This window comes from Anopheles arabiensis, chromosome X (genome assembly GCF_016920715.1).
Source record: "Anopheles arabiensis isolate DONGOLA chromosome X, AaraD3, whole genome shotgun sequence".
NCBI classification, from domain to species: domain Eukaryota; kingdom Metazoa; phylum Arthropoda; class Insecta; order Diptera; family Culicidae; genus Anopheles; species Anopheles arabiensis.
In genome coordinates this window covers 20,228,638-20,255,334 of record NC_053519.1, presented here as the reverse complement: position 1 = coordinate 20,255,334, position 26,697 = coordinate 20,228,638, and the positions used below count along the sequence as shown (strand labels likewise).

The 26,697-nt window shown below is 36.1% G+C and overlaps 1 protein-coding gene across 6 annotated transcripts in view; it reads right to left on the bottom strand.

Moving 5' to 3' along the window:
* The window catches only part of LOC120906149 (ubiquitin carboxyl-terminal hydrolase Usp2), a 177,352-nt gene extending 161,374 nt beyond the window's left edge, over positions 1-15,978 (bottom strand). For 3 of the 6 annotated variants that reach the window (XM_040317632.1, XM_040317636.1, XM_040317638.1), the window contains exons 1-2: positions 15,793-15,977; positions 1,603-1,809 (exon numbers count right to left, since the gene is read on the bottom strand). In XM_040317632.1, the coding sequence (XP_040173566.1) occupies positions 1,603-1,762 (160 nt within the window). In that variant the 5' untranslated portion in view covers positions 1,763-1,809; positions 15,793-15,977. Of the gene's footprint in view, positions 1-1,602; positions 1,810-11,707; positions 11,809-15,792 lie in introns of all 6 variants that reach the window. The other 3 variants (XM_040317633.1, XM_040317635.1, XM_040317637.1) reach the window with 3 other exon arrangements.
* Positions 15,979-26,697: the final 10,719 nt, after the last annotated feature.

Below are 26,697 nucleotides of genomic sequence, written 5' to 3'. Positions count from 1 at the left end.
TTCAAAATCGAGAACAGAATACTGCCGCACTCATGAAACAAAACGCTCGTTGAAAAGAACAACTGCAAACCAGCTCAATTCACGCACCAAGCATTCCATGCGCACACAACGTTCAACGCAGAGATGCACGAAGGCCTTTCAATGGCGTGCACTGGAGAAACACCTGTGAGGGAATGCCGAGTTCATTGCTATTGAGCGCGTGTCCATTTCGCACCGGTGTCGCATTCACATTCATGAAACAGCACACCTGCGTTCTCGTCCGAGGAACAAGCGCTGCTGTCGATGCAAACTTTAGCTTATATCCAAGTGTAGACACACGCTGTTTCACATGATAACACACATAAACAGAATGCTTTCAACGCAATATGAAACCATGTCAAGCTACGTTTCTTCAGACAAAACCCCGCGCACTTGCAAATACACATTAAAAAGCACACTCTCTTTGGCACGATCCTCTATCGGTCTCTCCATATTCTTGGCTTCGCGGATGACATCGACATCATCGGCACGAAAACATCGAAGGTTTGTGAGGACTCAAACGCGAAGCAGCATGAAATGGATTGAGAATCAATGCGAAGAAGACGAAGTACCTGCTCGCCGGTGACTCAGAGCATCTGGGAAGCAGTGTATTAGATGACGGCGGCAATCTCGAGGTATTAAAGGAGTTTTGCTTTCTCGGGCTGGTCGTTACTTCGGACAACAACATCAGCAGTGATATCCGGAGACGCATTGTCCAAGAAAATCGGGCATACTATGCGCATCACCGACTGCTGATATCCAGAAGACTTCAAGCCCGCACGAAATGTGAGATATATCGCGCATTGATTCGCCCGGTAGTCCTCTACGGACACGAATCCTGGACCATCCGAGCAGAGGATGCAAACGCTCTGGGCGTGTTTGAGCGACGCATCCTCCGGACCATCTTTGGCGGTGTGTTCGAGCATGGAGCGTGGAGGAGAAGGATGAACCACTAGCTTGCTGAGCTGTATGGCGAATCGAACATCGTTACGGTGGCGAAGGCTCACAGGATACGATGGCTGGAGTATGTCATGAGGATAGCGGACTCATGTGCCATAAGAAGGTGATCGACAGCGATCCCGTTGTGGAATGTTGTGTGTCAGTGCTTTTGTTTTTGTGGAAAAATATTAGCGTTTCTTTTTGTTTACAACAATTTATTAGATATGTATCAAAAATTTTCGCTTAAATCTTGTAGTGGTGGCTCTTCTTTATGCCAAAATTGGGGCATAATGTCGTTCGCAGAAATGCCGACTTATACGGACTTGCGACATTTTGTTTAGTTCCACGCTGTCGGATAGTCACACAGTCCTTGCTACGAAGAGACGGTCTATTCTACCCTATAACCCATGACTTACTACAACTAAGTCGTTTTAATTAACGACTGTACCACGAGACTGCCAGAATGTGTTGTGGGGCCCATATGAACACTTGAGATTTTTCTATTAATGCTCAGATTAATACTTACAAATGAATTACAATAAATTTATTTTGTAAAATAGTCGGCATATTTGTTAGTTGAAATTAGTCACACTCTTTCCGTAAAGGTTAAATTGAAAAAAAAACATGAATCAAACATTTACATACTGTTGCGATAAAGACTACTGTTTCGAAAACTGCTAGTCTTAGTACTGTTCAATAGCGGTGAGTAGTATACACGATCGGAGAAACTTGATTTTGAGAATTGGCTTGCAGGTGGTTGAATGTATCGACTACCACTAGACGAGTACGTTGATGTGACTGGCATATTCCACCTTCTTTTACGTTAATCTGCTTTTCATAAGATGAATTATTCTGTAAAGTGAATGGAAAAAATGACAACATAAGTAAATTTAAAAAAATTATGAGCTATTTAGAAAAAGAATTTATTTACAGGGGTTTATTAAAATAAGAAAAAGATTAATTCTATTCTTTAACTAGATACTAATTCACTCTGTGTTATGATAATTAGTATCAGCAAATGAGTGAAAGCTGACAAGGAGAGTAAAAGCAAGGACTAGGCTTGCACAATAAAAGTCGGAAATTTGATTCTCATTTTAAAAAGTACGAATTCTGCTAGCTTTCTCGAAACTAGTCAGTATATGGAGTTTGATTGTTGGCGACTGAAATCATGTGAACTCTCCATACAATATCACACGCCATACTAGCTTCAGGTTTTAATCCTAGATTATTTCTATTATGACATAACCTGTCAAAATTGTGATCCTCGTTACTACAGACAGTCCGGCTAACGTGTCTGTGCGTTAGTAACAGCAATTCGGCAGGGCTGGGGAATGATTGCTCGCCTGACCAGCCAACGGGAGCATTAGTGGCGAACACGATTTTTGTAACACACTTATCCTCCGTACAAATGGTCGTATTTTATCTTTGTACTTTTAATTTAATGCAAGTTGTACATGCAAACATTAAATATGTGTGGAGTTTCCATGAAGTCTAGTCATGCAAGGGAATATCACATTCTCGCCCCTTTAGTACAAATATTTAAGCCAAAAAAATATTTTAAAATTGGCGTTTAAAATATTTTTTTGGCTTAAATTATCAAAGGCTTGCAGAGGCTTTTTTGTTTTTTTATAGAAGTAACAATTTGTTGTTATAGAGCTATCAGTAGACTTTGGTAGCCGGTATAAACATTGTGACGAACACTCGTCACCGTCTAGACAGGTATAGTTTCGATACACACACGCACTGCCCAGTACCGCAATAGCTAACGCCAAACGGACTGCGGCTGCAGTGTGCAATAAGAGACGCGTGTCCGCGACTTAAGCGAATGGTTCCCACAAAATAACAGGAAATCGATGATAATTTCGGTTTCCACAACAAAATGCAACTTTGGCAAAACGACTTCAGGTAGCTCACCTGATGTGAAATAAAGGAAACTAATAAATAGAACACATCGTGTCCGGAACTACGACAGTGATGAATGAAGAAACAAACTAAAAGGTTCTGTTCAGTGTTGACTATTCATTATATCACAGAGGATTTTCTAAGACATTACAACATCCCAACATATTTTTGTTAATTTTATTTATAGAAGAAATTTTCGTTTGACACTTATCTTGTAGAGATTCAAATGGGTTCGGAATTAAGCTAATCCAAATCGATCAAAATGTCAGCTGATCAAGAGCTAAACTTATCTACAGCCAAGTAATAAGTAATAAGAGTTAAGTTAAGTAAGAAAAAATAAACTGTCTCTTTGATCGACAAACCACCGAGTATTACGGTTGACTGTGTGAAGCTCCCATAACTGGTGACCCCGAAGGAAGTAAGCACGCAACAAGTTCGTTTTCCGAAAACTTCTCAATATCTCGCTCAATGTAGCTAGAGAGCAAGAAAAAATAATGATAAAGCGAGGTGATAATCTTTATCATTGGGGCCCTTTCCGTTTTAAGTTGGTAGGCTGAAATTTCAGCTTTTTGGATTGTATAGCCGTTTTCGAGCAGCTATGTAAGTGAGTATAAAATACAGGTGGATTTATCCCAAGGTGTATGAATTTAGCAGGTTGATTTTTATCGCTTCTGCTTCTGAATTAAGATTTTAAGAGCGTTTTGTGTATTGGTCAAGCCTTCCAAAACCTTGTTTGAACAAAAGTTTTCATCCATCCTGTCAAAAAGTGATATTCAAATTTGGTTATAAAAAAAAAATGTAATGAGACCACCTGGACTACATACACTTTGATTCTAGATTTCATCATCAGATCTCTTTAATGCACCTTGGGATAAATGTAAACCACCTTGTTTTGCCATTTTTCGAGCAATTATTCGTATATAATTCAAGCTTTGAGGCAAGAATAATCTAGACTGAAAATTGCAGGCTAGTTTTTTGTGTGGTTTTGTATGGAGTGTTCACATGATTTCAGCCTCCAACTGTCAAACTCCATACAAAAAAGTAACTAGAATCGTGAAGGGTCCCATTATTGGTTCTTGCTCTCTAGCTACATTGACAGAGAAGTTGAGAAGTTTTCGATCGTTTTGCGCAGCGGAATGTGTTGGCGCAAAAATGATGGTGGTCGAAAAATAGTTCCCACCCATGTTCTATTTCTCCCCTCCATCCCATCTTCCCCAACCTTTACCTCGCTTTATCATTAGCCGGCATCGCGAATAAATGAGCTCTTTTTAACAGTTGTTTAAAGATCATTTTGGTTTAACTGAGTTCATTTGTTGTTCATTCCTGTTAAAATAAACGATCGTCAAAACAGTTAACGACTGTTCGATATCGCATATAGGCAAACACGGGGAAAAAAATCATATAATTAAACGACTGTTAATTTGTATCGCATACGCTCTTGACAGTCGTTTGTTTAACGACGGCATAGGACCAGTCAATAAAATTAACAAATGAACTTAACCTTTAAGTTGACAACCAGATACACGGGTATTTTTTTTAACTTTAAACTGAAATAACTTTTGATTGATTGCTTTTATTGACCTAAAAATTTTCGTAGCCTCCCAACTTTTAATTTTATTTTTATTTTATTTTTTTATTTTATTAATTGCTCGGCCACGTTGGGTTACAGCAATAGTGCTTACTGACTATAGTATACAATTATTTGGTACATAAATTGTAATTTTAAACACTCTGTAAGTATTTTATTTTGATTTTTTAACTCTATCACGTAAGTTGGCAACCAGCATACCCGGGTATTCCATACATTTTGTATGGAGAATGACGTTTCTCTTCTTCCTCTTTTGCTATTGTGCTTATTTTCGAGTCAAATTCAAGCGATTCCAAATTTCAATTTGACCGTTATTTTCTGATGTTTTGGTATTTCTGATCATTATTAAATTAAGTTTAGTGTAACATCTGAACGATTTTTAAGTCTTAAAACCTATTATCATAACCCCATAAGGTGTGTGCAAAGTTTCGTTGAAAATGATCAAGCCGTTTCGGAGTTTGCTCGCAACAAACACCGTGACACGAGATTTTTATATATATAGATAGATGAAAAAACTTAATGAATAAATGAAAGAGAAGAGAATATATGGTCGGCATTACTTGCCTACAGCATTAAAATATAGAAAGCATTGTTTACGTTTACGTTTACGTACGTTAATTTTTTGCATCAAAACGTGTGGAATACCCGGGTATGCCGGTTGCCAACTTACGTGTGTAAATCTGGTTGCCAACTCTACGGTTAATGCGTTCGCGATGCTAAATTCTAGCAATTTTTAACGACTCCGGTTAATTTTTAACGATTCCGGTTAATTTTTAACGACTGTTAATTTTAAACCATTTCTTTCGCGATGCCAGCTATTGTATGAATAATTTGCGTTAACAATCTTTCGAAAGAAGCGAGTAGTGAAAAAATATAGTGAATGTATTGTTGAGATTGAAATCGTTTGTTTTTATCAGATATTTTACTGTTTACTCTAGAAATGGAGGACATTGAATGGCTAACTCCAGAGGAACTTTCAAATCTTACTGAAGAAGAAAGAAAAGCTTATATTTAACAAAAAATACTTGAATTTATGGAATACGATAGCTAAGATGAAAATATGATTTCTGCAGTAGTAGAAGAAGATGAAATTCTTGTATTTGATCAACTGATCATAGATTCTGATGCTGAAGAAAAACAACTACCAGAGTATGATCCTCTCGAAACTGATAGTGATGACGATTACGCAGAATCTTTCCAACCTTCAAGCGCAACATATAAAACCAACGATGGAACTATTTGGTCAAGTCAACCAACCATACCCCGTAAAATTTTAGCCCACAATATCCCGGACAACAAAATTGAGCGGTTTTTGAGCTCGTTTTCTATCTCGCATTCCGATCGAGAAAGCGAGCAGAAACGTCCGAAGAACCGATCGAAGCTCTTGATCGATTGAAGCGTTTTCGGTCGTTCGAGAGAGTGCGTTTTATGTGTTTATCTCTTTCTGACAAAAAAGCGACCGTGTTGGCGCAAAAATGATAATGGCCGAAAAATATTTCACACCCACGAAGGCCAAATATATACAGGGTAAGCACCATCTGGACAATGGGAAAGACACCAAGGTGAGCGTGTAGTAAAAGATTTATGTAGAATATTTCGCGGAAGTGGTCGTAGCGTAATTTGTGATAATTTTTTCACAAGTTACAACTTGGCCTCATCATTAATGTCAGATTTCAAACTAGCACTTTTAGGAACAGTAAACAAACAACGAACGTTTCTTCCGCCAATGTTTGCTAACCCTCACGGTAGGGAAATACAATCGACATTATATGGCTTTAGCGAAAACATTTACATTTGTTCCTATATTCCTAAGAAGAACAAGTCCGTTGTTATGTTGTCAACAATGCATTATGACAAAGATGTCCAAGGTCCAAAAGAAAAACCTGCAATGATAATTGATAAATTCAAGGGAGGAGTCGACAACATGGACAAATGCCTTTCTGAATGTTCTACCAAGAGGAAGACGAATAGATGACCTTTAGCATTTTTTTCAACATTTTGGACATAGCTGCATTTGCTGCTTTCAAAATATATAAGGAAAATAATTTGCAAAACTGCCAAGCTACGAATTATAGACGCATGTTTTTGCAACAATTGTCCGAACAACTAACGATGCCCGAGATTCAGAGACGTTCGGAAAATGTGCAAATAATGCGACACTTTGGACCACACAGCGGAGTGGAAAGCATGTTAGGAGGACCATTGATAGCATTATCTAAAAAAATACTACTAGCAATGTAGAAGAACGTGGTGTGTCCGGACGAATAAAAACAAAGGCAATTGCTATCTATGTGTAAACAAACGATCAATGAGAAAATCGTGTTCTACTTGTAAAAAGCCAATTTGTACGCTGCACAGTAATATTAAAAGTAGTTGTAAATCGTAATCGTGTGATTAAAAAGATGAACTTTTATGTAAAAGGAATTATATTGGCATTATGTTTGGCATATTTATATATATATATATATATATATATATATATATATATATATATATATATATATATATATATATATATATATATATATATATATAAATATATCGTGTGATTTATATATATATATATATATTATATATATATATATATATCTACCTTATATATCCTTATATATATATATCTACATAAAATATATTTTTATACAACAAGAAAAACAACCAAAAGATGTATACTTTTTGAAATTTTAAGATTTAGATTTAACTTTTGAAAGAAACGTAAATAAAACTTAGAAAAAAGACATAAACATCCACTCAAAACTTGCGGCAAGGCCGGTTAGGGTTTTGGAGTTTCAATATATTTTTGATTGAAAAAAATATTGATAGGATTTTTAAAATTCTATTTTTACTACGATATGTTAGTAAACATTATTATGAACCTATGAGACAGTTTTCATTCAAATCTAAAAAGTAACTCAAAAGATATACGCTTTTAACCACGAAAAACATCATCCTTCCATACAAAATGTATGGCCTACCCAGGTAGGCGGTTGTACGGTTATGTAGAGTATTTTGGTCGTACACAAGACGGTTAACACTGTTTCATGTTTTTAAGTTATTTTCATTCTATGTGGTGATTTTAATCGATAAAAAATGGTGGAGGCATACAATAATGTAAGCATAATTGTGTTTTGTGCAATATTCAAAGGAATATTGAGTAAACTGCTAAACATGCCCATTTTGCCTCGCTTTCCCATACAACGCTTCATGCTACAGAAGCTATTATAAACTATTATCATAGATTAATTCCGCAAGGTTCTGAAACAATGAATCCTTTATATCAGGGGTCTCCAAACTTTTCAATTCGCGGGCCGCATTGCTTCACAATCAACCTTGTTAAGGGCCATTTTGACGCTACCTTTATAATGAGCGGAAGTTCAAATCTCGTTTTAATAAGAAAATACTTACAAAATATATCAAATTTCTGCAGCTTTTTTTTATTGAATCTTGATTTTCATCTTTCAAAAGCAAAAAAAATTGTTTGATTAATTAGTCAGAAAAGACAGCTATTTAATTTAACCTTTAGCCAGTCATCGCGGGCCGTATTAAAGGCTCTTGAGAGCCTCAAGCGGCCCGCGGGCCGTAGTTTGGAGACCCCTGCTTTATATGAATGAATAGCATCACACAATAACAAAAATATGTCAACATTCATACTAACGAACACTTTTGAAAAGGCAAAACACAAAAAGGCAAGACAAAATTAAGACAAAATTGGCCAAGGCTACCATGTTAGTTCATTCAGATGCACATTATTCACTAACAACGGATGCATCGGATCTGGCAATTGGAGCACTATTGCAACAGCAGGTTGAAGGTAGATTGGAGCCAATTGCGTTTTATTCTAGAAAAAATACACCTAAGCAACAACGATATTCTATTTGATATTCATTTGATAGGGAGTGATCGAGCTGGATAGCAAGAAAAAAGGTTTTCACCCAAGCACGGTTTTGTAGCTGCTTTATTACAAATTCACTTTTTTTCCTTTTCACTTGAAGGCGACAAAGTTTAATGAACCAAAACGAAGTGGTCACAAAAAGCGTGCTTCTTGTACCCTTTTCTACATTCAACTCACCGGTGACATGTCAGTTCTTAGCGCTCTCCCCTTTTGCTTGTCGGGTTACCTGATGGTAATCGTCGCTTTCAGTCACATTAATTTTGCCGCTTATGTTTCTCGCTCTCAATACCTCGGCAGTGATGCCATCATGCCCCAGCTCCTGCCATCCTATATAGGAGCAGTGGTGCCATCACTTCCAAGCCCGTCAAACATTTCTCGAACGCTGGCAGTAGTACCAACAGGGAATTATTAGCAATATATTTAATTATCGAACATTTCCATCATTTTTTAGAAGCAAGATCCTTTACTATTTTTACGGATCACAAGCCATTAACAACAGCACTTACATCTAAGAAAAATCGCCAAGACTAAACCGTCAAATTTGATTTCATATAATAGTACACATCATACATACGATATATCACAGAGAGTAGTAACATTTTAGTCGGCACGCTGTCAAGAATGGAAACAGTTTACATTCCTATTTATACAACATGCCAATCTTTTCATGATCTCAAAATTTTGCTGGGAGCGCAAAAGCAAGATGATGAATTAAAAACATAAATTAAATTAAAAAAATACTTAGTATAATCTTATCAAACAAAATGATCTTACAGGGTTTATTACGATTTATTGGTTGGTTCCCAACAATTTAAGGTTGGTTCCCATTTTTTTTGGGTGCGTTCTCACGATTTTTTGGCCGTTTCCCAGAATTTTTTAATTCAATTGTATTGATATCCAATCGGATGATACCAATAAATTATGAGAACGACCCAAAAATATATAGGATACGATGAATAAATCGTGAGACGAGCCCTAAAAATTATGGGATCTGACCAATAAATCGTGGGAAACCCTGTGTTGTTTAGGAGTCGACTAGTAGGGAACGTGTGTACCTCCCAGAGCAATTTAGGAAAGCCGCATTCGAAAGTCTCCATAATTTAACACATCCTGGAATACGTGCATTGCGAAGACTGGTAGTTGATCGATTTTTTGGCTATCTATGCATCTATGAATTCCGATGTCTCAAAATGGGTACGATCATGTACTAATACTCTGGGCGCTGGTATTTTGCATTTGCTTTCTGCGGAGAAAACAGTACCAGAAGAGAGCGATGAGAGACCATCGAATTTTCAACAAATAACGCTGTTAAAAAAGTACCCTTTTTTCGCCAGATATTAAAGCAAATTAATCTAAAACGAATTGAACGTCATCATCATCAAATAAAATAAGGTCATACGCATGCACAAACGAAATTTTGACACTTTTTACACGGTTTATCACACACAAATCCACATAATTTGGCATCTCGACTAATATTCGATCAGATTATGGTTAAAAATTTAGAACTAATGTCACTTGGGTATTCTAGCCTCATAGCTAGAATTAAACCAGAGTACCTGCTCGAAAAAATGGCAAAACACGCTGTTGTTTACATTTACCACAAGGTGCATTAAAGAGATCAGGTGATGGAATCTGGAATCAAAGCGTATGTAGTCCAGGTGGTCTCATAGCATTTTTTCATAATAAATTTTGAACATCACTTTTTGACAAGATGGATGAAAACTTTTGACCAAACAAGCTTTCTGGAGGCTTAACGAATACTCAAAACACTATTAAAATCTTCATCCAGAAGCAGAAGCGATAAAAATCAGCCTTCTAAATTCATACACCTTGGGATAAGCCCAGCTGTACATTATACCTACTTACATAGCTGCTCGAAAACTGCTATACAATGCAAACAGCTTCTTCTTCTTCTTTTGGCACGACAACCGCTGCCGGTCAAGGCCTGCCAGTACCCACTAGTAAAGTATGGGGACACGGTCTATTCGGGGCTTGAACCCTGACGGGCGTGTTGTTAAGTCGTTCGAGTTGAGGACTGTACCACCAGACCGGCCCGGCAAACAGCTAACAGGCTGAAATTTCTGCCTACGAACTTAAAACGGAAAGGACCCCTACATCAGATTATATCAATTCAGAACAAACAGAAAGAGCTCAATATGCTTCTATGAGGAGCACCGAAGAAAAATTGAAATAGATGAACAAATCATGAGGAAGTCGGTCAAATGCAGCACAGAAGTGAATATAAACCGTATCATCCTGATACCAATCCTCAACTAGGCGGAAAAGACGAGATATAGCGGACATTAAGTAAGTAAGCGTAAAACATAAGGGTACAAAGCTGTGTTATGAGTTTCTGCGAGTATTAACAAAATGCCAGAAAACGGCTGGATGAATACGCAGGCGGATTTGCGTCAGGGATACACAGGAGTTAAATAGTCCTTGATTATAAATACTATAAGTCAACCCAGATCCTGGCATACGCTGATGATATAGACATCATTCGTCTGCGGTTCTCCTATGTAGCAGAAGCCTACCAAGGGATCGAGCAGGCGGCAGAGAACCTCGGATTCCAGATAAACGAGGCAAAGACCAAACTGATGGTGGCAACATCAACAGGCCTACCAACAAATAATCAGAATTTACGAAGGCGTGATGTACAGATAGGTGAACACACTTTTGAAGTCGTCCCACACTTCACCTATCTTGGGTCAAAGGTCAGCAACGACAATAGCATGGAAGCTGAGTTGCGCGCAAGGATGCTGGCTGCCAACCGGTCATTCTATAGCCTGAAAAATCAGTTCACCTCAAAGAACCTGTCGCGACGGACGAAGCTGGGACTATATAGTACCTATATAGTACCAGTACTCACATACGCCTCTGAGACATGGACACTGTCCAAATCTGACGAAACCCTCTTAGCCGCGTTCGAGAGGAAGAAGGATAATTGGCCCCTTATGTGTGGAAGGACATTGGAGGAGCCGCTATAATTGCGAGCTATACGAGATGTACGGCGTCCTCACTGTCGCGTCCTCACCAGGCTCCGGTGGGCTGCCCATGTTATACTCATGGAAACGGACGACCCAGCCCGTAAAGTCTTTTTAGGCCGTCCACAAGGACAGAAGAGGCGTGGTAGGCCCAAATTGAGGTGGCAAGATGGCGTGGAGGCGTCCGCCATTAAGGCCGGGATAACGGACTGGCAGACGAAGGCGCGAGACCGTGAGCGGTTTCGAACACTCCTGAGGCAGGCCAAGACCGCAAAGCGGTTGAAGCGCCGGATAAGTAAGTAAGTAGATTATAAATACTGTCGGATTTGGATACATACTTAAACAGGCGGAAGTTGTAAAGGGGGGGAACACGGTGGTACTTACTGAGTGATCTTTTATAATCCCTTCCTAAGGTCCGCAGAGTTCCACCTGACCATAATGAGCGAGGACGAGGATGTAGAAGTGGACAGAAGAAGGAAATGAAGCTTTGAAAGTAACAACAAACATTGATAAAGTATAATCGATAGATATTTCATGATCCAGAAATGACCAATCCAAAGATGAAATGTAAGAGATAATGCAGCATAATTTGTTTTCCCCAATTAAGTTTTTTTTTCATGACATGACGAGGCTAACCTATAACCGTCATGATATTGAGTTCTATCACTGGTGCGACCAAATAACGGAACGACCAAAATTATCATACTGATATGATTTGTACTAGGTCTTAATCAGGCATCAAAAAAATTATATCGAAGAAGCTATAATACAAGTTCAAACTGTATTGCTTGGAGAAAAAATATTTTCTCTTATACCAAACTGTCAAATTCTAAAGAAAAAATCGAAACCTTGATTAAAAATGTGATAACACTTTGCACCATTGCAACGAAGAAGAGTAAAAGGATGTAAACTTTGAAGATGTAGTGCATAGCAAGTCGTTGCGCTCTCGTTGCTAATCGATTTTTTATGCAACTGCTGAAGATTCCCACAACGTAGCGCTCCATAGCGCCACAGAATATTTTAATACGATATTTTTCCCTTTTGACAATATAGCTCAAAGTTCAACTTGTATTATTATTATTGTTATTACTATTATTATTTTTATAGCTCAGAGTTCAACTTGTATTATTATTATTGTTATTACTATTATTATTTTTATTATTTTTATTTCTATTTTTATTATAATAATAATAATAATTATTGTTATTATTATTATTATTGTTATTATTATTATTGTTATTATTATTATTATTATTATTATTTTTATTATTATTATTATTATTATTATTATTACTAATATTATTATTATTATTATTATTATTATTATTATTATTATTATTATTATTATTATTATTATTATTATTATTATTATTATTATTATTATTATTATTATTATTATTATTATTATTATTATTATTATTATTATTATTATTATTATTATTATTATTATTATTATTATTATTATTATTATTATTATTATTATTATTATTATTATTATTATTATTATTATTATTATTATTATTATTATTATTATTATTATTATTATTCTTCTTTTATTATTATTATTATTATTATTATTATTATTATTATTATTATTATTATTATTATTATTATTATTATTATTATTATTATTATTATTATTATTATTATTATTATTATTATTATTATTATTATTATTATTTTTATTTTTATTATTATTATTATTATTATTATTATTATTATTTTTATTATTATTAGTTTCATTATTATTATTATTATTATTATTATGGATTCCTGCTCACAGTGCAATAGCTGGCAACGAACAAGCTGATAGACTGGCGAAAGCGGGATCGAACTCGATCGAAATACTCAGTCGGCCTATATATCCGCAAGAAGTGCTTATGGTACCAAGGCATTACTGTATAGAAAAGTGGCAACAATACTGGAGTGAAGATGATCTTGGTCGCCATTGTCATTCCATATTACCGAATGTTAGTATACACCCATGGTTTAGAGGCTTGAAGGTTGGACATTCTTTTATCAGGGCTATGTCAAGACTGATTTCAAATCACTATGGGTCAAACGCTCATCTCCAGCGCATAGGCTTGTCAAAGACAAAAGAGTGTCCGTGTGGTATAGGACACCATGACATTGACCACTTACTGTGGTCGTGTCAAACGTACGAAAGCTGTAGGTATCAACTCCTTGCATCAGTGAAAACTATAAAAAAGACACCACTCATCCCAGTTCGAGACCTATTGGCTATGTTTGATATAGATTATCTTAAAATTATCCACACGTTTATGCAAAATAATAATATTTCCATATAATCACACATTTCACACACTTCCACACAATCAATACAGCTTACAATAGACAGGTTTTTTTTCAAGTTTAACAACATACACTTCCTCGAAAGGGGTTAATACGGCCAGGCCGTAATAAAAAAAAACAAACAAACAAACAAACAAACAAAATTATTATTATTATTATTATTTTTTATTATTATTATTATTATTATTATTTTTATTATTAGTATTGTTATTACTATTATGACTTTTTTATTATTATCATTATTTTTATTATTATTATTATTATTATTATTATTATTATTATTATTATTATTATTATTATTATTATTATTATTATTATTATTATTATTATTATTAACCTTATTTTATGTTTACGACAAACTAGGCCGTTCTTAGGAGGATTGAATAGATATGTTTTGAGCTATTTCATGAAAGTGATTATTTCAAAATTATGTGGGTTGAAGTTATCAAATTACAAGAAGAAACTACCATTAAACATAGCTATTTATGTAGCAATAATATGATGCAAAAATGTTTGGCAAACCGGTTCGGCATCAAAATAGAAATTTTCTTTTTTTACGAAAGAGTTTGATATTTGACCCTTATAGTTCAGTGTAAGATAGGAGCCAATGCAAATGAAGTATCTCTCAAAAACATTTTTAGACGCTTCTTAACACTCATTCATACAAAATTAAATAACAGTTTCAATTTTTATTTACATGCGGGGTATGCTGAATCCCACTGTATGCACAAAGTAATGGTTAGTCGTTTGTACTGGTGAACATCATTGGTTTGTACAGTGGTCTGTAATGGTGGTTTGTAGTACTGAACTTGAAGTTTGAAATACAATTTTTTGAAAATACATGAAATAACAAAAAATGTTGAGATAATAATTCACTAATTAACTGATCAATCAATCTTAAATGCATATTTGGTAAGATTAAACGTCAATTTCATATTCCATTGTTATTTGAATTGTTTGCAGTGAAAAGCAGAAGCAAACTAATCTATTTTTGGACCAACGCGCTAGTGAAATTTTCACAGGAAAAACTCAAGCAGTTTTTTTGCATTTAATGTTGTGTGCGTCTTCTTCAAACTTCTTACTCGATCAACTAGAGATGGTGTCAAAATCACCCGTATTCATGCTTTGGTTATTCACGTTACGCGCAGACTCAATTTTTTGTAGAACTCCCTCATTAATATACATTCTTATGCTTTACTGAATCATATAACCGATTTGAAGTTTGTTTCTATCATCTGAAACTCACAATTTTGTTGAGCTTGATGCTTTGTTGTATAAAAATGCTGTCGCTGAAAATACAATTGCAATACCATTTGCATTGGGAAAGGAGTACAGAGCATGCGTAAACTCATAAAGCTGAACTATATTCATCAAATCAAACGGGAATAGATTATTTTGTTTCATTGGCGATGTTTTCGATTTTTTTTTGTTCAGGACCGGCGTTGAATATTAATTGATTCACATCAAACAAAGAATATACCACTTTCTTTCAAGTGCCCTTTTGTCCTTGAAATCAGTTCGTTAAGCATTGAATATTTGTTTTAAAATAGTATTAAAACATAAGAGCAAAAGATAGTATCATAAAAGTAAAAAGTACGCAGGAAAGTGAAAATCAACGCAACTTAAGTGTATAGTTATGTAGCTAATGATATATTACTTGGCTAGACAATTTTAAATATTTTGAATGTATTACGAAAAAAATATAAACAGGCGTATTTACAAGCGCCTACATAAAATAGTGTATTAACTGATCGATTACCTAACATTGTTTTTGTATTACCTGTCGCTAGACTCTATGATAAGAAACTATGTTGTTTTAGCATCTTCAACATGTCTGTGATACTCAACCAATCATTTTTAGGTGAAGGAGGTAATATATCTTTGCATTATAATGTATTTTATAATGGAGTTATCTAATAAACAATCCTACACTGTTCTTAATTTAATATCAAGAAAATTGATTATTAACTGACTTATTGTAATATTATGTAAATCTACGCTTTAATTCACAATAACAACAGTAATGTGTTTCTTAACAACAACTGTGGTTTCTTTGCATTGGAAAACAATATGAAGAACATATAATATTTCACTTCACCCCATATATGTCACGCTACAAACTATAGTTTGCACACAAAAAAACAATTAAAACTCACGTGCTATAATCGAACGCTCGAAACACTGCGTGGTACGATTTTACACTCACACGATCACACTCACAAACGAATTCGACATTAACACTTCATGCTGTTGGTGGCAAAAAACTAAGACTGAAAAGCCACAAATAGATTATTTTACGCATAGCTCAATGATTTTAGCTTCTCGTTCAGAAGAGCGAGTTGTCTTTCTCTCACCAACCTTGTACTAAATTTATGCTTGGAGATGCAAAATGCTGTCGTAGGATGTTTTCATTAGACTCGTTTACATTTCATAGTTAATCTTTTTAGGACTATAAATAGGTTTGTTAGGTTTCAGTACAGGCGTGGTCAATATTTTACTTAAGAAGAATCTTGCAACAGTGTAATTTTCTAGCGTTCTCCTAAGGCTTTTTCCACTACTATTTTCTCTGCGGTTAATATAACGTTATAATTGAAAGCTGCAACCTTGGTGGCTTTCATAACAGTAATATGTTTTTGCTGAAAGTTCTACTTCACTTTTAACAATACAGTAGAACGTCGATTATCGGGAGACGGATTAACCGGCGGGCGGCTTAACCGTGCGCATGAATTTGACAATTGGCCAATCGTGGCGAACATTTTCTGCGATGATCAGCTTTGTAAAAACATGTGTTGTGGAGCTATCTAGAGTCTAGTGATATTTTTTAATTTCATTTTTGATGAAAAACAATTGTTAAATCTATTGTTATTGATTCAAAAACTATTCTATCAGTGATCAATTGATTGATTTAAGGTGATTTTTTAGTAAAACCAGTAAATTTTACAATTTTATATGAATTTGACATTTTTTGAACCATTATCCGTGGAAATCGATTAACCGGCATCCGCTCGGTCCCGAGCTGCCCGGATAATCGACGTTCTACTGTATAGAGAAAACAGTGACTGATTATTTATGCAGAAAATTATCCATATATTATAAGAAGATAACAGTGTCCATTTTCTGGATGGATGAAATCCCAGAAAAAAAATATTTCAAATTCTTTTTGCGACTAAAACACATATAAATAATGCTTTTTATGAGATAGCAAAGCTAAAATATGGCTTAAGAAAAATCTAAACAGTCTGTAAAATTGGAAAACATTTAAACCCCAAGAGACGCTTGTAACATTGTCTGTAAGAAACGTGTGCACACTGTTTTCCAATCAACTTGCAAAATTGCAAAAACTACTTGCTCGTCATGGGTTCTAGACTAAATAAGAAATATTTTTTGTGCAAATTGTAGTGTGGGCTCAGTTTTCAATATGAACAGCATTATTCAAAAATTACAAGTCGGTTTTCAACAGCTGTCATTATTTGTGACAGCTGAGCAGTCTAAAAACCTCGTACGATTGTTGAATAATGCCGTTCACATTATAAACTGACCCGTAAAACAGTGTATGTTGTATTTTATCAGTGAAATTTTCTTAGCATGTATGTAGAAATGAGCAGAACTCATACGGGAGCAATTTAATCAGAAAAGTAAAAAGTCATCATTCTACAACTAATGATATTTTTGGAGAACTACTATGTTATTTCGTATTGTATAAAATATGATGTTTTTTATTTTTATTTTATTTTTTGTTTCAAACTGATAGTAAAGTATAAATAAATAAATATCAACATCTGTCGAATGTTGAAAATACATCAGAAGATTTTTTTTGGTTTTTCCATATGGTTTTCTACACGTGTTGAGTTAAATTGAATTTTACAATATTTTGTAAAATGTTGAAAATCAAGCGTCAGAAATGAATTTTTATTTTGTTGCCAATACAATATGTGAAACTTGTTGAGAACCATCTTACAGACGATGAGGCTTACATTCGTGTGACCGCTTAGAGCCTCTAATCGTGTTAATACGCCACTGTATACATCGACAAAAATCAGTAAGAATGATCTGAGTCTTATGAGTCTTATGTCAAATAAAGTCAATACGAAACTCTAGAGACAACGAACGCCGTTGGTTCACTTTTGAACTACTGCTTCTACGGCACCTGTAAAAATGTTCTAATTAATAAACTCTGAAATTATAATATTAAAAATCCATCACAACTTATTTATCGCCCTAAAACATTGAGTTAAAAGACATTTGCAAACAAACGCGTTCACATGTTGAAATCATTCAAAATGAAATGTTTGAAAACAACACTTGGTGTTGTTCATGTTCCCTTGTAATGTCCCGTTTTATGAAGTCAACTCAAATAATGAATACAAAATATAAAAATTAATTTAATAGTTGCATTCATATACCTTCCTGCATTCTTTCGAGTTTATTTTTGACACGCAACATAACTAAAATACAAGTAAAAAGAGGGTTTCAAACTACAGGTGTCCCCCGAGATACGACTGTATTTGGGACCGAAAAAATGTCTCAAAGCAAGGCGCAAATCGAAATAGTCGTTTGTCGAATATCTGTGTACATATAAAGTTTATAACCGAAATTGAAGAGTCGGAATATGTCCAAAAGCCGGTTATAAGATATAGATATTCAAGACCGGGGAGTTGTGGAATCTGTGGAAATAAGATTTTAACGATTATCAGCACAGAAATTAAAAAAAATACAACAATTTTGTCTCAATGACAACTTTTAACTGTCAAAATCAAAATCGTCGTAAATCATCATTTCTCGCTGCTTGCGAGATGTTTTCCAACAGCTTTTAAATATTGTATTTACATCACAATAATGTTCAGTTCTTTCGCATGATTTTTCATACGCCACATGCTGGACTGGGTTTGAGAGTTCTGTGTGATGTATTGAAAACCATAAGGAGGGCCTGAAACATTATTGTGATGTAAATACTACATTTAACCACTGTTACTCTTAATACACTGTTACCACAGTTAAATTTCATCCTGTTGCTGGAACAATATTCATCATATGGGCTGGAAAGTAAATATTAAATGGAATCAACATCTTCGATTTAAATATTTATGTACAAACAAAGATATATATTAAAATTTGTTCGGATTTTTCTGTTTCAAACAGGTTATATCAGCATTAGTAAATTAAAAAGTATAAAATAAACCGGATTATCATAATTTTTCAAATTTTTCAGTGGAAATAATCTATATTAAAAAATTGAGTGTACTTTTATTTGTATGGGGTTTTGACATGATTTCAGTCACCAACTGTCAAACGCAAACAATGAGTAATACGCAAACGCAAACAACTGACCAAGGGTTATTAGGAATTTTGATGAAGCAAGAAGAAACGCGCTGCAGTAAGAGCGCGCATTGACCAACACAAAAACTATACTTTCACGAGCTGTCTGTGATGTGTGCATCTTCTTTCAACGAGCTCAACGACCTTGTGCCTCTTGCCAAAACTTACTGAGCTTGCTGTCTCGTTTACTCTACACCATTGAGCCATCACTTCGTGTGCTCCCTTGCAATGCGTGTACAAAACTACCAGTGCAACTCGAAGCTTCGCTGCTGATGGTTCTGCGCGTTTTGTTCTAGGTCCCGCTCGCCAGTGATACGCATTTCGTTCTTAGTCCCGAGCACCGGTTTTGTTTGGTGAAGTGTGGAAATGAACAAATAGTGTGCTCATGCGCATATGCATTACGTTCATCAACATAAAAGGATACATATATGCACAGGGCATCTATGTTGTTGCTGGAAAGACGCAACACAAATTACCACCAAGTTTGCCAAAGCCCTAACGGTACTCGGCAGTATGACGTCATGTGTGCTAAAGAATGGTTTTTTGATGTGTTGTGAAAGTGTACAATAATTTTCAGTAAAGTATTTTAAATGTAACTAAATGTGTAGGTGTTTATGTAAGTGTGTTTATGCATGAAAGAAAGCGAGAAATGATAGGGAGTTTATACATTTGTGTCGCGTTCCCTAAACAGAACTACTTTTCCATACGCAACGGCCAAAATTTGGTTCCAATCCCGCCGAAAATGACATTCAAATTCGCTCATTTTTTTATGCCCTCTCTGTTACATTCGTAACTCGATCTCCCTCTTCCCCAATGGGACAAAAGTAGAAAGCTTGGAGCAAAATAATCATTTTTCTCCCTCTATCCTCTATACCGCGCTTGCTTGCACTCATGCGCGAGCGCTCGATTATATTCTCTCAGAACTGAGTATTCGCATTTCAACACGTGCAGTGAGAATGTATGTGTTAATGTGCAGCGAAATTTGTCTCTGTATCTCACTCCCCCACCCCCACAAACCCACATTCACTCTCCGCGCACTCTTACAATTTTGGCGCACACGCTACTTACAACACAATACAAAAGGTCGTTTTAACCTTGCGCACTGATCAAAGTTGCGATAGTCCAATCGGAACGCCGACACTCCAACTCACAGATTTGGTGTGAAGAAAAAGATTTACTGACCAAACCGACAACACACACGCGACGACAAACATCGTCACATCGACACACGCTTTCGATGAAAGTGATGATCTAAAATAGATCTGTGGGGTGAGGGTGGTAGGGGGGTGTGGGACAAGAGAGGAGAATTGGTATAGAGCAGCTGTTGGCAGCTGTGGCAAACTCATACTCATTCATCAGAGGGCCGGCTGCAAGTACAGATTTTCAGTGATTCGTGGGCCGCAATGTTGATAATAAAAAATATAGCTCAATATTTATATAAAATACTGTTTAAAATCATTATTGTTAAACAAATTGACTTTTTGTACTCCTCACTTCAAATCGAATATTAAAAAGTGTGCGATATTATTTTTCATTGTGCTCTTTTTTATTAAAAAAAAATGTTTAATATACTTTCAAAGTCACATGCAATCTCTTTTATCATTATTATTAAAATAAAATATTTTTCATTTGTCGCGTTCTCACACGGCAGTTCTGTAATAAAATATCGCTCAATCCCACTTTTCCACTGAGGTAGGGGAAATCTAGCTGCCTGTTGCGATTTTTTTAATAAGAAATCCGAGCTATCCATCGCTGGATGAATAACAAAAATATTTGCCTGCAATTTTTAGACAGTTCAAGAGAAAATTTGTAATCAATCTTGTTTAAACATAAGTTTTCGTTAATTTCCAAGTCCCAAATGTTGTGGTGGTATATTCATTTCTTATAACAAGAATCCGTTGTTTATGAATAAATTTGTTTGTTGTGTCTTTGGCTTATCAGGTACTTTATTAAGACACTAATATAAATAGTACACACTATAAATATTTCTGACAAGCACAATACACATTAAAATACTCGGCCGCGCGCCAGCCGTGCCCTGCCGGGAGCCCTGCTCGAGCGGCCTGCGCTTAGTGTGCGTACGACAGTGTGCGTGACATACTGTCGTCCCCTGGACATTTACCAGTGGTAGCATAACTACCACGGCAAGTCCAGGGGTCGGCACGGATGCCCACAACATTGTTAAATTACGATATTTTTATCCGACGCAGATTCGTGGACACGCAGATAGACCTAAAAAGATTGGCAAATTTTTTTTTTTTGACACTTGAAGGGAAATGATTCGCAAATTAAGGAAAGGTTTGTGTGAGCTAATCTATTAATTAACTTTGTATTGCAGGACTTCGGTATTTCGTTTATTTTAATCCTTAATGTAAATCCTTTTATCTTAAGCATAATCATTTCATTTTGGTTTTGATTTTTGGGGAGGCTGCAAAGTACAATTCGTCTTGTAGAATGTGAGATGCAAATAAATTCATCTTGGCTGCAAATGCTTTCGATAAGTCGTACATATTGGATATTAACTGATTTTTATGGTGGGATGATTATGAAAAAATAGAAGTGGCTCCAATCGAATATCGAAGATGTAACATACTAAGGTCGGAGCCGTACAGATCTGTTCGGAGCAATTCGGAGCCGACTGAAGCCTTTACTCGGCAGTCAGAGGGATTAAGATCGGTAGGACCGTCAAAATGGTTCCGACTCCAGACTAGCCGCTCCGTGCGACAACCGACTCCAACGGTTCCAAATGACTCTAGACGGCTCTATAGGCTTCGGAAGGCAACGAGCGAAACTGTTGGTTTGACAATCCATCACTAGTTGTTGCAAAGTTTCCAATTTGTTTTTCCATATAGAATGAGCAATCGAGTCAGCACAAAATTATGCTAATATTCAGAATTTAATCGAAACATAAAACGAATGAGTTTGCATTCGATTTAATGTTTCTTAAGGGTCTCGGTTATTCTGTACGTACGTATAGAATAAGTTTGTTAGATGTTATGGGAACATTAATGTTAATTTAGAAAATATAGCGACACAATGATTGTTCTTCCCTGGAAAATTGAATACACTTCGGCAAATAGTAATAACAGATTTTTGGTTTGCAGTGCTTTCAGTACTTCTCAAAATATTCTCGCGGGTCGCATTCTTTATCGATTTTTAGCTTTTTTGGAACCTCAAAAATGAAGCTAGGCTCTCTTGCGATGCTTTGATGGTTGCCTAATAGTGTCAAGATGTTGGTGACCGAAACGCAGAAACGTTCTCATGCAACGAAAAACTTCTGTACGCAGTCAATTTAAGACGCTACGGGGTGTCATTCGTTGATCGCGCACGCTTCTAAGTTGGTTGGTTTACTTTTTTGGTCATCATGGTTAAAGTTTGACTGATAGAGGTGTCAAGGTGAGGTGACTGATAGAGGTTGTCTGTTGCATCATGGGATACTACTATTTAAAGTGAAATCAACGTTTTTTTTAGAGCGGGTGAAGATAATCCCATGATAAATTCATGAATTTTTCAATTTTGTTGATGCAACCTTTATGTAATTTTAATATTGATTCAACACGATCATAAGACTTTCGGGATGAAAGAAATCGCACACGACATTTTTTATTTATGAGATGCACTAAAGCCTGGTTACAATAAATTTATGTAAGATTTGCATGCGACTTGCATTTGATGGGAGAGCATTAGACTATCGCCAGCGCAAAACATGCAATACAAAATTTTAAATATAGTGCAACAGCTCCATACATTTTCACGCGATATTTTTTTTTCTTTTTTCTTAATATCGCACAAATCAGTTGGTTTCTCTTTGAACTATTTTAGGTATATTTTTGATCGTATTTGCAAGCAAAAAAAAAAAATATTTAAAAACCCCTGTTATTTTAACGAAAACGACGATTCCACACTGTTGCTGTTTACGAGTACAACGTTTGTCAAAGTACTTTTTCATAAGGAATCAGTAATCAATTGATCTGACATGGCATGACATTTGACTTGTCCATAAAGCATTTTTATAATTACTGAATCTTTGGGCCTTATCGCGAACGAAAGTCGATAACGGAGTGGATAATTTAGCCGATCGGCTAGAAAAATTCCAATGTTATCCAATTGCGTTTTCTCAATCAGAATCTTCGCTAACCGATCGGTTTGGCAGTGGAGTGGAATGGTGTTTGCCGCCATAGCAACGTGGTTAAAAAGTCGAGCAGTGGGATATGCAGTTGAAAACTTCATATAAAAAAAAACCATTTCAGTCGGATAGCCATATCTACTGCTCCACCCCAGTTGATATAACAGTGGAAAACTAAATAATATTAAAAACTATGTTTCACAGCTCGCAAAAAAGGATGTTTTATCGCTGTTTGAGTTATTTAAGATGTTTTATCACTCGATTTAGCTAAAATATTATTTTTTAGAAAATATAAATTTACCTGTTTTTTTAAATAAATAATCAAAACACATAAATTTAGGTTTATAACAGGTATCTAGTTTTTATAGTTCAAGCTAAGAAATAAGAAACCAAAAAAAATCCTTTTCTGCTAATCCTTCTCTTTTATCCAACCTTATGTTATGGCCTTATGGCATGTTAGAATCGGTTCCGACACGTAAATGCAACGAGATTGGGAAGACCAGTATTATCACTAGGTACAAGAAATTATAAGCAACTCATATCCGTTGGAGCGCCGAGTTCCGGTCGGAATCGTTTGCGTTGTTTTGCACCTATCGAAGGTGTTGTGCCTACTTGTACCTTCCGGACTATCCCCAAAAACTCAGGGTCGCTTATGGAAGGGTACAGCCCGGGAGTGTTCGGATTGACACACACATCGCTATGTTCCACGCCTCGTGACAAACGTGTCACCCAATGAATTTTTTTGTTCATCCATTTAAACGAATATGTACACTTGAATAGCTTCTCTTCTGAATCACATACATTACAATTTTAACGTAGTTATTTTATTTTTATCAAATCTGACGCAATCATCATCGTACGTGTGGAAGCACACTCATTGTCGTATCAAGCTCGCCAGTCTTCAGTGGACGGTCCTTGTTCAAGGCATGGAAACGATTGTCCCAGGTGTTGTGCAGGGAGAGGGGGTGGGGGGAGATTTCATCTCTTGGCTCTGAATCAAATACACTTTAATTTTTTTCTTGGGGGAGTGGGGGGTATTGGTCGGAATCCCTCATATATGGGCCCCTGTAGTCTTTGAGTCTCTTCGTCCATGGAGCCTCTATCGTTCATGGAGGTCACCACACACCATATATGCTGGACTTTATATCCACGGAGCCTCCTGCGGCCAATCAGTCCGCTTACGGTTAAATCCGCAATTGCGGAGAGGGCGTAGTAGGTTTAAATTTAAGTGGCCAGATGACTTGGAGGCGTCAGTCATTAAGGCCAGGATAATGGACTGGCGAGGGCGGGAGACCGTGAGCGGTTTCGGACACTCCTTATTGCACGGAATAAGTGTACCGCGTTGTTTCAATATATTTTTGCACGAGGGCGTAAAATACGGACGTTCACGGATCCAACGTTCGCGGTGGCTGGAGTTGATGGACGCACATGGTATATGGCACAGTACAAGCGTCAGTGAAGATGGCAAGCTCAGAAAGGATCCAAACCTCGTCCTCCAGTTCATACGATTTTGTTTCAACTAGACTTGTTCAGCCTACAACCCGTTTTACACTTTACCCGGATTGTTTGATTGATAGGCCTACAGTCAGTACTGTCTAAGGCCTGGTGTGGATTCTTCACTAGATGGTCCGTAAATAAGCAAAATTTACTATTTTATTACTATTTTTTCAGACTTTTGTATCATCCCCGGAATATATTCAATATGTTTGTGGCGTGGGAGGAGGGGTCTTCAAGAAGCGATATTGATCCCTTTATGTTATTTTTTTTACTGATCAAATTTTTAGTCATGTATTGCTGATTCTCAAATGATTAAAGATTACAATTCGTTTTTAAAGTTGGTATCATTAATTTTGAACCGTATTTGGATGATATAATTTCAGAAAAACAACAATAATGTCTAATATGATTGTAAAAGATTATAATGTAATAATTTAAACGCAATAATAAAAATAGCGCCTTCACCTGGCCCGCGGCACTCGATCATTTACTTAAGTTGGCCTTTTGCCTCAAAACATTGCCGACCGCTGGTATAAAGAACTCGTATAGAGAATTCACAAGAGGGGGGGGGGGGGGTGTAGAACATAACGTAAGCGTGAGTCGTTGCGTATGTGTGTGAGTGTGTACACTCGAGAACCCATTGTTTTTTTTTTTTGCTCTTTCCTGCTCTTTCCTTTTCCATCCTACGTTTTTCTAACTCTAAGCTAAAGTTTCTTTAAAGTCCCGTAGTTTCCGTAAAAAGCACAATTTGTCCCGTTTTTCATGTTCTCAACTTGTTAGAATAAAAATTAAAATGGCATGCACTTGTCGGAAATATCTATGAAACAGCAATAAAGAACACTCAGAAAAGGAACAGTTCGGGTTTGACACTCCAATAACCAGATAGTCATGCTTTTTTTCTATTAGGCGTAACGTCCTATCCGGACATACCGGCATATACAGGCTTTCGAGACTTAATTCATTACCACGCAGCCGGATAGTCAATTCTTACGACGGGGGAACGGTCCATCCTAGGCTTAAACCCATGACAGGAATGATATTCTAAGAAGATGAAGAATATTAAGGAAAATAATCTGTAATAATCACTAATCAATGTTTGATGATGAAAAAAAAAATTGTAAAGGTTATTAATAATTCGAACAGGGAAATTGTTTCAGAGAACGTTGAGTGTTTTTGGAAATTACTAACGTGCCATGATTTCATATACAGTGAACCCCTCATAACAATGCTCAACAAATAACTCTCTAAACGAATAAATTTTTAAAGCTGTAACAGTTGGTGCGGATTTTGCGTTTAGCGCGTATTTTGCGTTTAGCGCGGATTTTGCGTTTAGCGCGGACTTAGCGTTTCGCGCGGATTTCGTGCGGTTTAACTGTTCAACGGTGCGGATTTTGCATAAATGAAAAAAGGTTAAAATCGCCATTATTTTTACATCACAGCAAATCACTCTCAATTAAAATTGACAAACTCGTTATGCTAACATTTGTGACTTTAATGGTCGAAATGAAAAAGCATACTGATTTTGTTTATACATGCAAAATCTTAGGCCGCAAATATACGACGCGCGTTTCCGCGCCCGCGTTCAAACGCATATAAGGCCGCGGGGTCATGGGGCTTTCTCAAGCTGAGAAATCATTCTCAAACACTCATTTAAGTTTCTCAAGCACTCAAAACTTGTTCTCAGACGCGAGCCCGTGGCCGTCGTCAGTTTTTATCACTTTGAGAAACTGATATTGCCACTCATGCTTTATTTGGAACTTTAAATAGAAAATATATTTTTGATCGCATTTTTTTGTCAATTATAAACATTGAATACATTTTCCAAAGTGAATACCGAAAAACAAATAGCATCATTGCTCATATTTCAGTTGGCCGATCGCTGCATCGTCATCTTTCTCAAAGATTCTCAAAGATTCTCAAAACCGATTTTGTTCCGATTCGACAAACGCTGAGAACGAGGATTTCTCAAAAGCACTCATGAGTGCTTGAGAAAATGAGCGTTGAGAATCCCCATGGCCCCGCGGCCTAAACGTTCTGGTTTCTTCAGCCACTCGCGCATACCAATGTGTTTGCTCCACCCCCTTTTTTCGGATTGCTTATAGAAATGATGAGGCTGTTGACA